General features: G+C 48.5%; 2 protein-coding genes and 1 long non-coding RNA gene across 3 annotated transcripts in view; 1 reads left to right on the top strand and 2 right to left on the bottom strand.

Annotated features, from left to right (window-relative positions):
• Positions 1-1,255, top strand: part of LOC121440428 (zinc finger protein 185-like) — a 35,925-nt gene extending 34,670 nt beyond the window's left edge. Inside the window, exon 21 of the mRNA XM_041641185.1 lies at positions 1,157-1,255. Within this exon, the coding sequence (XP_041497119.1) occupies positions 1,157-1,255 (99 nt within the window). The remainder of the gene's footprint in view (positions 1-1,156) is intronic.
• A 4,041-nt stretch (positions 1,256-5,296) lies between these two features.
• Positions 5,297-8,040, bottom strand: LOC121440451 (paraneoplastic antigen-like protein 5). The gene is given in 2 exon segments (XM_041641212.1): positions 5,297-6,553; positions 6,556-8,040. Coding segments are annotated over 2 exon segments (1,875 nt in total). The 5' UTR covers positions 7,955-8,040; the 3' UTR covers positions 5,297-6,077.
• Positions 8,041-8,268: 228 nt separating this feature from the next.
• Positions 8,269-11,920, bottom strand: LOC121440416. The gene is made up of 3 exons (XR_005973353.1): positions 11,841-11,920; positions 8,894-8,999; positions 8,269-8,284 (listed from the first exon to the last, which is right to left on the bottom strand). It is a non-coding gene; the product is annotated as an uncharacterized LOC121440416 (long non-coding RNA).
• Positions 11,921-16,321: the final 4,401 nt, after the last annotated feature.

Genomic DNA, 16,321 nt, shown 5'->3' with positions numbered 1-16,321 from the left:
GGCACTACCCAGCTTCTTTTTACTGTCCCAGGAAAAGTGATCACACTGGTTAGGGTCATTTGTATACATTTTCTGCATGCCCAGAAGTGACCCCTAAATGTATCATCATCATTCTAAGTCCATGCTCCAGTTTGGCACACACTAACTAAAAGGATAGAAGCATTATACAGGAAACAGAAGCACACTTGATTTACATTGAGGAATACTCTGCCAAGAAAAAGTAGCCAGGGTGTCATCAGAAGGGTGCATGGCGAGAATCAGCATTGGGACTTGAGTTATCTAAAGGTTGTCCTCTCCTTCCCAGCACCTCTGACTGCTTGAAGCTAGAAGCCCCAGGTTGGAGACACTAAGAGTTCTGGAAAACCAGGCACTTTCTGGTCTCCTTTTACTCAACTCTCAGTGCCAGGAAGTCCTGCTACTGACATTCCTGAGGACATAGGTTTGTGGGAGGAACTGGACTACTAAAACATCCTTTTCTCTTCTGTGGGACACTATCACCTTCCTCAGGGCCTTAAGCTTCATATCCTCCAGCCTCTCCCAATCTTATAAATAGGAAGGGGAAAAGTTTCAGTAACTTTCCATTTCACTCACGCAAGATTTTAACCTGGGCTGCCAGGCAGTGGCGGCGCAGGCCTTTAATCCCAGCACTCAGGAAGCAGAGGCAGGTCAATCTCTGTGAGTTTTGAGGCCAGTCTGGTCTACAGAGCAAGTTCCAGGACAGGCCCCAAAGCTACACAGAGAAGCCCTATCTTGAAAAACAAAAACATTTCTAACCTTGTCTGAATTGTGAATCTGCAACCCCTAACTAGGGTGTGCGTGTGGAGGCCAGACTGGATACATTTCCTCAGTTGTTCTCTGTGTTATTTGAGAGCAGGAACAGTGAACTTTACAGGAGTCAAAGCCCCAGGACTACTCCTGTAACTGGCACCCAGACTCTGGGGTTATGGGTTCATGCCTCTGCACCCAGCTTGTCTGAGTTCTGGAAATGTGCTCCCTAGTCCTTACTAGCTTACTTTTGCTGTTTTCTTGTGTTTATCTTGTTTCCTAGATCAGAGTTTCTATCTATGTTTGCAATGTCTTGTTATCTCCTTGAAGTCCAGGATGTGCCATCTGCTCATAGCATCTGCTTTGACCTCCACTTTGCTTTCTCTGCTAGTGTGGAATTTGCAGTAAACCGATGGGTGATCTCCTAGATCAGATCTTCATTCACCGTGACACCATCCACTGTGGGAAATGCTATGAGAAGCTCTTCTAGGTGAGTGCCGTAAGCCCATACAATAAGCAGCTAAGTCTCCCATTAGACTAAAGAAACAAAGTTTGCCCTGGTTTGGACCTGGGTTTTAGTTCAGGACCCTGATATGCTTCCATCAGCTAATCAGAGAATCCTAAGTCTTGTTTTGTAACCTATGCTACTTTGAGATCTTAGGCAATGTGGACAAAACCCCTCCTTAGGGTCCCTTTCCAAGTTGCTAGAGTCATAGTATCTTCCTTTAAAGAAATACCTCTCCCATCCAGAACCTCAGCGGACTCCTCTAACCCTGGGACACCTGGGCCTATTTTGTGACAAAGAAATTAAGATGTAGGTGGACAATGGTTCTGGACAAACACCTAGTTGGTTGGTGTGATAGAATGTGGACCTCATCCCAATCTCTGCACATTATGTCTTGTTTGCATAGCTTTAGATTTAGACTTAGTAACCGATGTTGAATAAAGCAGCCTTTGGGCCATTAGCAAGTGGGATTGTCCCAAGTGTCTGAACACAGCATATTTTCCCTCTCTAGCTACACAAAGGTTGCTTTCCCTCTTAAGAAATGCCTTTGTGTTGGACTCAGGCTGACATTCACTGTAACAGTTACTCACCCCCAAGGACCCGGGTGGTCAGGTATTGGATGCTTACTTTATCTCATTGCTTTCCTTTTGGCTCCTCCAGGCTGAAGAGAAGCTGATGAGTCCCAGATGCATTTGGCTGTTTAGTTGTCCCCAAATTGTTGGTTCTTCTTCCTTTACATCCTCCCCAACCTGGAGGAGTTTCACTGTACTTATGCCCACCTTGTAATGAAGTAACACATCTAGTGTCGTTATCTCAATGATGTTATAATTACACATGTATGGCCTCTTATACCTTTGAAATGCAAATCCGTATCTCAGTTGCTCCCAGGATACAGGACTCCACTTTGACTTCCCTAAGATATGTTGGCTATTGAGTGCAATGACCTGTTATCTTAGACATAAGCACAAGTGTAGGTACCAGTGTATGCAGACTTTCAGGCTTCTGAGGGGCCAAACCAAATGCTGTTGACGATCCCTGGTAGGGAAATTATAGGCACTGAATGCTAAGGGTTGGAAATAGGCTAAGGTTTAGCTTGTCTATTGACTGTATGTGTATTTTAATTTCTCATACAACTTTTAAAGTAGCTGTCTTTGAATTATGTAGCAGATTTAAAATACCTCCTCCCATTCTCTGAGTTTTTCCAGTCAGGCATGTCAGTACATATTGGAAAGTTTACCCTGGTTTAAATTTGATAGGATACAATATTAGGAGGCTTCTAACAAAAGGGATATCTGTGTCTGTTTGAATTTTGACAGCTAGTTCAAGTCTTTACCCCTAGTATCCTTCTTCTTCCTGGACTTTACATAGAAATTTTCTGAACTGCCTCGGGTGTGTACATCTCAAGACTAAAGAAAAGAGTTAAGGTTTCTTGAGACCTCACCACACACCAGGCATCACCACAAAGCACTGGCTTTTTAACTTTTTAACAGTCTCTAGATTCTCATCTTAGAAATAAAGAGAAGTGGAAAGAATCCAGTAGAAACAATGTTGTCTCTCTCTGGAGCCCGTACTTTCTCCAGTCGGGACACTGGCCAGGCACTGTGTGGAGGGTCCCGATACCTACCCTGCCCCGAGACATACTCTTAGAAATGGCAAGTGTGAAATTCACTCGTCTCCGGGCTTCTTGGATCCCTCCTTGAAGCATCACAATAATGTAATTGCCATCCAGTAGATGGTGCAGTTGCAGTAGTGACTTGTTTTCTGGTCTTGACTGTTTCAAACCAACATCAACTTCTAGGTCCCCAGGTACTCAAAATACTAAAAGCTGATGCCTGGCAGAGCAAGGCAGGTTCATCCCTGCAGTTTGCTCATAGACTGCTCTGATTCAGCTTCACTCTGCAGCATTAAAGTAAGATCCTTGAAAGCAATAATAGCCCTCAAGATTTGGGGATGCAAAATTGAGGCCTCTTCATTTGATTTACTTATAAAATAGCTCTTCTCTTTCTTCAAATTTTGAGTCCTAATCACATTTAAGCATGGACTTGTTCTTCCTATCAAGTTAACAGAGAACATTCTATTTATTTGTGTATTTATCTGCTGCATGTACTCTGAAGGGGAGAAAGAATACAGTAGGTCACATCCCCACACTAATTATCAACTAGTCTTTCTCAGTCCATTTCTAGCATGGGACTTGGCAGATGGTGGGCAGTAACATATGGGTGCCAAATGAATTAGTAAAAGTCTCCCCTTTGGTTAGAAGTGTTACTTGGGAATCTCCTTGCAGGCCTCAAAGATGGGATCCAAAGAGGCCATGGTGGAATGGTTTCCCCATCTTAAAGGTGTACTTTATCATTTAAGCAGTTTCAGAAATATGGAAAATACTCTAAGACAGCTTGCAGTGTTTTAGTATTGATTTGAATTCAAAATAGCCCTTTTCTCTCAAAAAATTCTGCAATTAAGAGGGTTGGTTTTTCATTATTTTCTTTTTAATTGCTTCGTTTCTAGTTATATTTGCTTAATACACATTAATGTATGCAGATTATAATAAATGTTAAGATATTACACATCAGCATGATTTCCTTTTTAAAAAAATTTTTTTTGTGTGTGTGTGTATGCGTGTATGTAAGTATAACTTGGTGATTTTAGGCCTGTGGTTTACCAGAATCCATTCTTGCTACAAAAGCAAGCTGGATATGGTCATGCCTGTAATGCTGCTGCTCAGGAGATTGAGACACAAAGATTACCAAAAGTTTGGGGAGAGGCAAGTTACTCTTGAGTTGGAGGAGGTAAATCTTGGAGCTGTAAGCCTAAAGGAAGAGAAAGAATTGCTGACTTACTAATAAATATTTCCTGAGTGCCCACCATAGATGCTACTGGGCCATGAGAGAGTGATGCGTAAAATCGGTGAAAATAAGACTAGGGTTGAGGGGGAGCAGAAGCCACCAACCTTATAAAACATTGGTTCACAAGCTCTGCACATGACAGTCACACTCATTCAGTAACACGTTTTACATCCATCGACATCCATTTAAGACAGCAGACGCTCACTGAGTCCAGTCTCACGCTCTAATACACCCATTCTCACATACAATAACGTAATCATGTTCACCTTCAGCGATACACAGTCACATTCAGAGATGGCCACAAATGTTCCCAACATTCAAAAACCTGCTCTTCCACACACAGTCAGTCACATCCACACCTATTCACTGGCCAACACTCCGGGAATCCTGGAGCCTGCCTTCTGGAGTGCACTCCCCCCCTTCAGCATGCAGCCCCTGCATTCCCATTCATGCCAAGTGCCCCAGGAAGGCAGATAATTATTGTACACCATACCCATTGGCTACCAATAGTCTGACTCCTTCCCATCCAGGAGACCACTGTCATCCTTCATGGTCTCAACATGGACACATGCCAGTGTCAACCCAGCCACCACTGTTGCCCTCCAACTCTCCCAGCAAAGGCAAAACATAGCTGGAACATTCATGAAATTTATTCAACAAAAACTTGTACTAAAACCACTAAAAAAAAAAGGTAACACAGAAACTTTCAATGGGCACTAGAAGTTACAGGCTCTGCCCTTCCCCCCTCGCAGGGTCCTGTCTACACAAGGACCTTCTGCTACAATATGCTGTCTTAGGTGCCCTAGATTTGCCTCTTGTCAAGATGAGCTCTGATAATGTCCCTTATGAATGCTCTCAAGGGTTTACCACTATAGGACGGTGCTGCCTTACAGCATCACAGACCCATCACAGGGAATTGGGGGGGCCATTCTTGCAGCACCCCACCAGTCCTAGAAAATAGTCGTAAGTAACAGCAGGCATAGATCACAGCACAGTCCCACACCAAAATCAACCAGTCCCTTGTCGACATCCTTGCTTCCCGCTGGCATCCAGGACTGGGCCTGGGGGTTCTGGGGAGCACTTGATCATGTAAGAACACCCACACATCTGCAGGAGAGCAAGCAGCGGGCAGCTGGCCTAGATGTACACCGGGAAAGCAGATGAGGAGTGTTCACAACACCGGTGGGAGGGGAGCTAGGCAGCCTTGGCTGGCAAAGCAGCTCACAGAAGCTCACAACAGGTGCCAGGAGTAGGGGCCACTGACCAGGTAGTCAGGGCCTCCAGCTGCTCAAGTTAACACACACTTCACTCACAGCTTGGTACAGAAGCAACGGGTGGGGGATGAGCACTCAAGGGGGAAAAGGACTCGGTGGACAGCCGAGTGGGTCACTATGAGGTTAGCAGATAAGTGGGGGGGGGGGGTTCCAGAGGCGGGAGTAGCCTCCCTCGGGATAGCAATGGGGAGGGGGCATCCGTGTTGGGAGAGCCAGGCAGAAAGAACCCTTGAGGCAGCCTCTTCTGTAACCTCCACCCGTCTGGTGTGGATGGCAGACGGAGGATGGCACCTCGGCAGCAGCGCCAGGCCACCCTCTCAGGTCGGCAGGGTTGGGGGCCAGCCGTGGCAGCTGCCTGCCGAGTTGTATTCACCAGGCTCTCCTTGCTTGCTCTCTGGAATTCTCCAGCAGCCCTGGACAAAAGAGAGCAGAACAAACTACCGCCCCAAGTCCTCCTGCTGCTGCTCTTCCACCTCCTTGTTCACACCAATCTGTCCTGCACACTCACGGGCTCTCAGACCAGCTGAGGGCACAAACCTTATGGTGCTGCGTACGCACCCCCAGCCCGGGGATCTTCTTGGGCACTGCTGTCTTCCCCCCACTCACAGTCCTGCCGGGGTGCCAGGATGGGATCTGCCTCCGGGTTGGCACTGGTGTCCCGGGGCCTTTGGGTCCAGGGACCCTGGTGTTTCACTCACGAAAGGACTCAAGGGTGCTGCCCTCATGAGGCTCCCCTAGAGCAGTGTAGATGATCCTAAAGACGGGCTGGATCCTGCGGCCTCCTCTCCGGGGCACTGTCTCCCGGCCTTGCTGCACTTCTCCCCAGGCACTGGTTCTCTCTGGCCAGGACAGCCCTGTGATCGGTTCCTCCAAGCCCTGTCTTGCTTCAGTGCCAGTGGGCATTCTTAGCTCAGAGTCACCGCCCTCACTACCTTCATCCTCCGATTCACTAACATCCCAACTGGAGTCTGGATCACCCTTAAGTTTGGCTATAGTAGTTCCCCATTTCTTTTTCTGGTACTCTCTACGAGCCTGGGATATGGTAGTCACTGAGCTAGGTGGAGCTTGTTTTTGCTTGTTAGAATCATTTCTAATTAGTGGCCTGTGAGATGCCTTATCCTGGCCCTGGCCATCTTGCCCTTCTGTACAACTTAAGTCCCCTGCCATTTGTCTGGGCTGCCCCATCATTTTGCCAAGGTATCTTTGTTGCCTGCTAGAAGAAGGAATTTCTAGATCTCTTGAGCCTCTATTTCCCTGGGGTTGGGGTGGCTCATAGCCCCAGCCCCTCTCTCGTTTCCCAACTCCTGATCTACAGCATGGGGTTTCTGCTCCTCAGGTTCATTTGTAGCCCCCAAACTTGATTGCCCCAGAGGCCCCTCCTCCCCAGCACTGGGTCTCCATAGCAGTCGCCTCCGTTTCACTGATATAATTTCCTCTCCTGTGGTCTGGGTGCTGATCTCCCGAAAGAACCCTGCCTGGGTGGTAACCTGATCTGCTGCTGCCTCACACGTCCCACTCTCCTTCCCCGCCTGATTCTGCTCCTCCTTCGCCACCATGCTGGTCTCCCACTCTTCTTCCTCTTGAGTGAGTTTCATTAACTCCAGAAAAGTGGGTGGGCACCCTTGCTGATCTAAGAGGGACAGCCTGCTCCTAAGGCCAGTGGTCAGGGAGACTCGAGATAAGACATGCTGGAGGCGAATCGAGTCTGTGCTGTGTGCTGCCAAGGGGCTCTGCTGCGCTGCTTTCTGCAGGAGGGGCTCTAAGCGCAGCAAATAGTCAGACAGCTTCTCTGCAGCTTTCTGAGAGGAAATCGGATTCTGAAGGCATCGGAACTGTAAGCTCTTACAGTCCTCTTTATTCCCAAACACCTGCTTTAGTGCTTCCAAGCACTGCTCCATAGTTAGGGAGTCACTGCTAGCCCCTAGTGCCTGCATAATTGACAGGGCAGAGCCTCGCAGGCTCTCTAGAAGGCGCCGCTTCTTCTCCTCCTCACCCACCTGCCATAACTGCATCCTCTCAGTGACCTCCTCTAACCAGGTTTCAAAAGTCTCCTCTCCTGGGCCTGGAAAGGGACTGCCAGAAAACACTTTCAGTTTTCGGTAACACACGCTATTGCACAGAGACTTCAAACCTTCTGGTTTGTCTTGATCTGAATTCCTTAGCTCCATGCTCACTGTAGGGGCAGTGCTAAACCCCAGGGCTTTAGCTACATCTACCATTCTTCGTCCTTCATCTTTCAGAAAGTAGATCAGCTTATTGATAAACTCATTATCTGGGCTACGGGGTTTGACTACCACTTCCCAGGCGCCCCCTGCTGCTGGTATATGAGTGGGCATCATAGTATAATCGACAACTTCCGTCAGTTCAATTAAGACCGCCTTAGCTTTGTCTTCCCTCCTGAACATTCTACCTATCACCTTGTGAGCACACAAAGGAGGTAAGCCTTCCTTCAGAGTGTCCTTTATCTCAGCCTCACTGCACTGCACAGGGATGCCCACAACGAGCACCGCCTTCTTGGGATCCAGGTCCATCCCCATACACCAGTCATCTAATAGAGCCACAGCCATTGGTCCCACCCTCTAGAGACAGACCTAATACTCAGGTACTTATTAGCTAAGGATTTTCCTAAGACACAAACGATTCTAAAACCAATGCCATGTAGAAAGGCAGCATGTCCGTCCTGGGTTTCCCACAGCCTGAAATGCAAATGAAGAGCTTAGTTAATACTTCCTGTCACTTTTTCACTCCCAGAGAATCACTTTTCCTTCCCAGGCTCTTGAAAACATTTTGAGGGTCTTCCCACACAAAGTTCTCTGAAAATCACAGGACCCTGCTGACCTCTTGCCATGGTAACCTCTCTGGAAGGCTGGAGAATCTAGCGTGTATTCTCCAAGTACCTGTGGGGAAAATGTCAATGTCAGGAGGCAAACACTGGAAAAACTGGAAAAGACCCAGTGGTAGAAAAGACAGGAAGAAGAACACTCTACCACCTACTAGAGGCTATACTGGGTTCAGACCACTCTTTGCTGTGTCCAAGACTGGCAATCATAGAAGACTCTCCTCTTGAGGAAAGCTCAGCAGAGGAAAAGATGACTGGAGATCAGCAGATGTGATCAGAGTGGTACGTGCAAAGTACTGTTTGTATGTGACAATCTAATGTACTGCCATGGATACAAGACCAGTGTGTTATCACATAGTGCCACGTGGGAAGGTAAACGCCCTTGGGAAACAGCAGGTGATGTCATGGTCATCCATCCAATAAAGCATCTCAGCAACAAGATGTTGGTGACAGGTATAGGGGGAGGTAAGCAGAGACTAAAGAATGGGCACTGATCTGAAAAATGCTTATGGTTTAAAATTGTATGAAATCTGCAATCAAAGGCAGAAAAAGGCCCCCAAAAGTAAACAGATATTGTCACCCTAAGTATAGTCCTATCCTGCAGTCCATGAACCTTGGCAGGTAGCCCCTTGACCTGCTCTTTGCTGCTCACAAAATAGCTGCTCACCCTGATGTTTGCTGAAGTATGGATACAGTGATTTTGCTGGCACTGATGGTTGATGCTATTGGTCTTCTGGCTTCTATTCAGACAGGCGGTGCAGGGATGCTGCTTCCTGTGCAAGGCAAAGTACGGGATTATTTAATACGGTCTATTCTGAATGTGCCTGCCCATGCAAGGTGTGCTAATCTGACTCTGCACAAGAATCTGAAGACAGCACCTTGCCGGCATGGTGGCAGACACCTTTAATACCTAAACTTGAAGGCGGCTAACAGGCTAAATGTGTCAGTTTGAAGCCTGCCACCACTACATTGTAAGACCTTTAAAAAAAAATCCTTGATAAGATTTGTGAAACCGCTCCACGAAAAGGCGCCGAGACAAAAAGAATGCTAACATAAAGTTGCTACCCTCCCTCCACCGACACCACCCACCCAAAAGTGTCACTCCTGGTTCCAGCACCAAGCCAAATTGTCCTAAACACCGCCTCTTCCCCATTCCTATGCCATTTTGGACCACCCGCTATTTTATTGATTCCTTCTACAAGCCTGCTACCCCAAGCACCACTCCTTCCCTGTTCCTGGGCCATTTTGGACCATCTCGTATCATTGGTTGCAGCAACAAACCAGCTTCCCAAGAACCGCCACTTCCTCCGTTCCTATAACATCTTGGACCACCCACTATCTCATTGATTCCAGCAACAAGCCAGCTTTCCCAAGCACCGCCGCTTCACCGTTCTGTGCCATCCTGGACCATCAGCTATCTCGTTGGATCCGGCTACAAGCCAGCTTTCCCAAGCACCGCCGGTTCCCCATTTCTGTGCCAGTTTGGAAAACCCGCTAAAATACCAGCTATCTCATTGGTTCCAGCAACAAGCCAGCCTGTCCCAAGCACCGCCCCTTCCCCCTGTCCCGTGCATTCTTGGACCACCCGCTATCTCATTGGTTCAGGCGACAAGGCAGCCGTCTCAAGCACCGCCCTTTCCCTTTACTGTGACATCCTGGACCATCGCTATCTCATTGGTTCGGGCGACAAGCAAGCCGTCTCAAGCACCGCCCTTTCCCTTTCCTGTGACATCCTGGACCACCGCTATCTCATTGGTTCCGGTAACAAGCCAGCCGTCCCAAGCACCGCCCTTACTCTTTCCTGTGACATCATGGAAGACGGCTATCTCATTGGTTCCGGCAACAAGAGAACTGTCTCAAGCACCGCCCTTTCCCTTTCCTGTGACATCCTGGACCACCGCTATCTCATTGGTTCCGGCAACAAGAGAACGGCCCCCAAACACCGCCCTTTCTATTTCCTGTGACATCCTGGACCACTCGCTATCTCATTGGTTCCGGTAACAAGAGAACTGTCTCAAGCACCGCCCTTTCTATTTCCTGTGACATCCTGGACGACCCGCTACCTCATTGGTTCCGGAAACAACAGAACGGCCCCAAGCACCGCCTTTTCCCTTTCCTGTGACATCCTGTACCACACGCTACCTCATTGGTTCCGGCAACAAGAGAACGGCCCCAAGCACCGCCCTTTCCCTTTCCTGTGACATCATGGACCACCCGCTACCTCATTGGTTCTGGTAACAAGAGCACTGTCTCAAGCACTGCCCTTTCCCTTTCCTGTGACATTCTGAACCACTGCTATCTCATTGGTTCCGGCGAGAAGAGAACGGCCCCCAAGCACAGCCCCATCTCTTTCCTGTGACATCCTGGACCACTGCTATCTCATTGGTTCCGGCGAGAAGAGAACGGCCCCCAAGCACAGCCCCATCTCTTTCCTGTGACATCCTGGACCACTGCTATCTCATTGGTTCCGGCGAGAAGAGAACGGCCCCCAAGCACCGCCCCTTCCCCCTGTCCCGTGCATTCTTGGACCTCCCGCTATCTCATTGGTTGGGGCGACAAGTCAGCCGTCCCAAGCACCGCCCGTTCCCTTTCCTGTGACATTTCCGAGCACTGGCTATCTCATTGGTTCCGGCAACAAGAGAACTGTCTCAAGCACCGCCCTTTCGCTTTCCTGTGACATCCTGGACCACCGCTATCTCATTGGTTCCGGCGACAAGAGAACGGCCCCAAGTACCGCCACTTCCCTTTCCTGTGACATCCTGGACCACCCGCTACCTCATTGGTTCCGGCAACAAGAGAACGGCCCCAAGCACCGCCTTTTCCCTTTCCTGTGACATACCTGGACCACCCGCTACCTCATTGGTTCCGGCAACAAGAGAACGGCCCCAAGCACCGCCCTTTCCCTTTCCTGTGACATCATGGACCACCCGCTACCTCATTGGTTCCGGTAACAAGAGCACTGTCTTAAGCACTGCCCTTTCCCTTTCCTGTGACATTCTGAACCACTGCTATCTCATTGGTTCCGGCGACAAGAGAACGGCCCCCAATCACCGCCCCTTCCCCTGTCCCGTGCATTCTTGGACCACCTGCTATCTCTTTGGTTGGGGCGACAAGTCAGCCGTCCCAAGCACCGCCCGTTCCCTTTCCTGTGACATTTCGGAGCATTGACTATCTCATTGGTTCCGGCAACAAGATAACTGCCCTCAAGCACCGCTCCTTCTCATTCCTGTGACATCCTGGACCATCGCTATCTCATTGGTTCCGGCAATAATCCAGCCGTCCCAAGCACCGCCCTTTCTTTCCTGTGACATCCTGGACCACCCGCTATCTCATTGGTTCCGGCAACAAGAGAATGGCCAAGTTCCACCCTTTCTATTTCCTGTGACATCCTGGAACACCCACTATCTCATTGGTTCGGCAAGAAGAGAACGGTCCCAAGCACCGCCCTTTCTCTTTCCTGTGACACCCTGAACCACTCGCTATCTCATTGGTTCCGGTAACAAGAGAACTGTCTCAAGCACTGCCCTTTCCCTTTCCTGTGACATTTTGAACCACTGCTATCTCATTGGTTCCGGCGACAAGAGAACGCCCCCCCCCAAGAACCCGCCCCTTACCCCGTTCCTGTGACTTCATGGACCACCTGCTATCTCAGTGGTTCGGCTACAAGCCAGCCGTCCCAAGCACCGCCTCTTCCCCCTGTCCCGTACATTCTTGGACCACCCGCTATCTCATTGGTTCGGGCAACAAGACAGCCGTCCCAAACACCGCCCATTCCCTTTCCTGTGACATTTTGGAGCACTGGATATCTCATTGGTTCCGGTGACAAGAGAACTGCCCCAAAGCACCGCCCTTTCTCTTTCCTGTGACATCCTGGACCATCGCTATCTCATTGGTTCCGGCAACAAGCCAGCCGTCCCAAGCACCGCCCTTTCCCTTTCCTGTGACATCCTGGACCACCGCTATCTCATTGGTTCCGGCAACAAGAGAACTGTCCCAAGCAACGCCCTTCTCTTTCCTGTGACATCATGGACCATCGCTATCTCATTGGTTCCAGCAACAAGCCAGCTGTCTCAAGCACCGTCTCAAGCACCGCCCTTTCCGGTGACATCCTGGACCACCGCTATCTCATTGGTTCCGGCAACAAGAGAACGGCCCCAAGCACCGCCCTTTCCCTTTCCTGTGACATCCTGGACCACCCGCTACCTCATTGGTTCCGGCAACAAGAGAACGGCCCCCCAAGCACCGCCCTTTCCATTTCCTGTGACATCCTGGACATCTCATTGGTTCCGGCCACACGAGAACGGCCCCCAAGCACCGCCCTCTTTCCTGTGACATCCTGGAACACCCACTATCTCATTGGTTCCGGCAAGAAGAGAACGGTCCCAAGCACCACCCTTTCTCTTTCCTGTGACATCCTGGACCACCGCTATCTCATTGGTTCCGGCAACAAGAGAACGGCCCCAAGCACTGCCTTTTCCATTTCCTGTGACATCCTGGACCAACGCTACCTCATTGGTTCCGGCAACAAAAGAACGGTTCCTAGCATCACCCTTTCTCTTTCCTGTGACATCCTGGACCACCGCTATCTCATTGGTTCCCGGCAACAAGCCAGCCGTCCCAAGCACCGCCCTTTCCCTTTCCTGTGACATCCTGGACCACCCGCTATCTCATTGGTTCCAGCAACAAGAGAACGGCCAAGCACCGCCCTCTCCATTTCCTGTGACATCCTGGACCGCCGTTATCTCATTGGTTCCGGCAACAAGAGAACGGCCCCCAAGCACCGCCCTTTCCCTTTCCTCTGACATCCTGGACCATCTGCTATCTCATTTCATTGGTTCTGGCGACAAGCCATCCATCCCAAGCACCGTCGTCCCCTCCCCCCCTTTCTTGTGCCATCCTGGACCATCCACTATCTCAATTCCAGTTTTTTGTTTGTTTGTTTGTTTTTTCTCGAGACAGGGTTTCTCCGTAGCCTTTGATTTCTGTCCTAGAACTAGCTCTTATAGACCAGGCTGGCCTCGAACTCACAGAGATCCTCCTGCCTCTGCCTCCCGAGTGCTGGGATTAAAGGCGTGCGCCACCACCGCCCGGCTCAATTCCAGTTTTGAACAATTCTCTGAACTATCTGAGTTCCATCACCTTCTCAACTGTCCCAAGCATATTCCCTCCCCCAGTTCTGGCGTATTCCTAGAACCCATAGCCAACTCAGTTCCTGTTCTGAAACAGGCCTAGCTCTATCCAATATACATTTCAAGTCATGAGTCCAGGCCCCGATCCATCCGTGTCCTACTATCACATCCTAGCAACAACCCAAAGTCACTCATGCTGACAAATACCATCCTCACTTATGCCTAAACACCCCTACCTAAAACTCAAAATCCAGTGCATTGGATTCTTAGGAGGCAGGAAGATCACCTAAACCCAGAAATTTGAGAGCAACCTGTGCAACACAGAAACGCTGTCTCACAAACTGAAAACAACCAGAAAACAAAAAAATCTGTTATGCTTCCCACTCCATCACAAATGTCCTCTGCTCCACATAACCCTCATCTCACATCCCCCCCCCTCCCCCGCCCAAAAGGCTATAGTGGAAGTAAGCAGAAGGCCATAAAAAGAAAGGACACTAATGGCATGGGCGAGGTCTAGAAATGGCAGAAACCCTTAAGGTGCCAGGGGGAAGGCTGCACCATACCTGCCAAAGAGGCCACCAGACCCAAACTCCAGAAGATTCTAGGACCACATCCGCTGCAGGACAAAATGGGCTCAAGACCCGGGCCGGAAGATCTTATATATGCCACCCCACCCCCACCCCGTGGTGTTGCGCAGGACCCTTTTGCGCACTGGCATCACGTCCCCTCCCCCTCTCCCCAATAGGAGGATACTGTTGCCTCACCCAATCCTGCTGGTTCCACGGGGAGCAAGTAGGAGGGACAAAGAATTTGAACAGAGTGGCAGGAGATGTGGACTGAAGTTTGGCTTAGTAGAGAGCACCTAGCATGTCACGTGTGATGCCAGGCCCAGCAACCATTGGTTTCTCTGTTTGATGTGTCTGTGCCTCATTGGCTACTAGCTGTGGCGTCATGGTCATCAGTTACTCTTTTTTCCATGTTCAAATAGTGAAAGGTGGGTGTAACCACCTAACCCTACAGGCTGAGAGCAAGATAGTGTCTGATTCCAGAATATAGGGCCTCACAACAAATGCATGTCCATCAGGGACTTACCCTGTTTATTTATTAGACCGTGATGTAGAGTTGGAAGGCCGATATTACAAAAGCTTCTCACATTTCTCCAGCCCACGAAACTTTTCCAGGTCACTAAGACATAAAGTATCAAAAGGTTTCATTCTCTGGGCTTTGGAGGCAAGTGCCAGTAATCCTAGCATTTACTCACTAGGAGGCTAAAACAGGAGGAACATGAGTTTCAGACTACACAGTGAAAACCTTTTAACCCTTCTTTCTTTCTTTCTTTCTTTCTTTCTTTCCTTCCTTCCTTCCTTCCTTCCTTCTGTTCTCTCCCTTTCTTTCTTATTTCTCTTCCTTCTTGCCTCCCTTCCCTGTTTCTTTCATCCTTCCCTTCCCTCCTTTCCCTCCCTCCCTTCCTCCCCCCTCCCTCCCTCCCTCCCTCCCTTTCTTCCTCCCTTTCTCCTTGCCTCCCTCTCTTCCTAGTTTCTATTCACTTCAGTCTCTATAGGTCCTGTTCACAAATTGCTCACCTAGTACTTTAAGTACTTTTCCAACCTTTCCTAAGGAAGGCTTCTTCCACAGTGGAAAGACTGAAATGTTTGGCCAGGAGCACCAAATTTCGACTCCAAAGAAGGCCATGGGTAGGATACAGAAAACATATAACAGGGTGTTATATATGTATATGTTTGGCAGCAGAATAGATTTGTTTTGCTTTAATTGAGATTTAAAAAAAAAGAATTGGCTCATTCATGCCTGTTGTTCCAGCATCTGGGAGATGGAAACAAGAGGATGGAGAGTTTCAAAAGTCAACCCAGGCTATATAATATGTTCAAGGCCAACCTAAGTGCCCAGCCCGGGTTACACTGTGAAACCTTGTCTCAAAAACCCTGAAACAAAAATACATAAACAGAATAGGCATCTCTGGAATGTTTTAATAAAAGAGTCACTTCTAAATATATTTGCAGACATTTCAGTCTCCCTACCTCTAGTTTGTTTATTTTTACAAGACTGAGACTAGAATTCACGGTAAATGCAAATGAAACTGAAGCTACATCCTCAGGTATGTGACGATAGATGCATAGGGTACATAATGCTGCTAGAGTCCCAAATCCATGCAGGTCATTTTACCCAGGAGTTGTCAGAGCACCAGCACAGTGTGTGTCCCAGAATCAGCCAATGCCACATAAAGAGTTTATACTCATCTCCGCAATACTGAGTACTCTCCTTCTCACTAGCAGAGAAATAGCTTCATCTCAACATATTTCCTTAACAACAATAAAACATTATGGAGGAGCAGCACCAATGTTGACTTTTACCTAAGCCATTGATGTTGGAATCACTAAAGGTCTAACAAACCCAGTCCTCTGTGTTACAGAAAACGGTTTTTCACAAAGGAATTTCCTTCCCCATGCAACAGAGAGTCAACGGATGCTTTCCTTCCTTGGTTGCACATGAGAAAGCCAGACCCAAAGCCTTTTAAATTCCTGTTCTTTGTGTCTCATAAATGATTAGCTGAACTGCTCGTTCCCTCTGATGAACGCAAGCATATTGTTTGCCTGCTCATTTGAGATAGATCCTTTTCTTTTTCCTGACTTTTGATCTTTGCCCTGCTGACTCCCAAGCTAGCAGATACCGTTAATGGTCTCTTCTTAGAATAGACAGACCTATCATCTATCTGCCCATCGCGAGTTCTCTCTCAGCCTGTTTGTTCTTCCCTTAAAAAAAAGTCTTATTACTATGGCAACAACGTATCATCAGGGTAAAACTAAAGGAAAAAAAAAAAAAACCTTTTTTTGGCCTAACCTTTGGGACATTTGAAGATCTCATGATTCAAGTTTTATTCCTATTGCTGCAACATCCTTTTCTTCTCTCTTGCAAGTAAAATCTTGTCATCAAGTCATAATTTATTCCAA

The sequence above is a fragment of the Microtus oregoni genome, unplaced genomic scaffold, assembly GCF_018167655.1.
Source record: "Microtus oregoni isolate MIOR12 unplaced genomic scaffold, Mior012 000067F_ref0000223, whole genome shotgun sequence".
NCBI lineage: Eukaryota > Metazoa > Chordata > Mammalia > Rodentia > Cricetidae > Microtus > Microtus oregoni.
The sequence above is the reverse complement of the archived record's forward strand: the minus strand, read 5'-3'. Positions and strand labels throughout refer to the sequence as shown.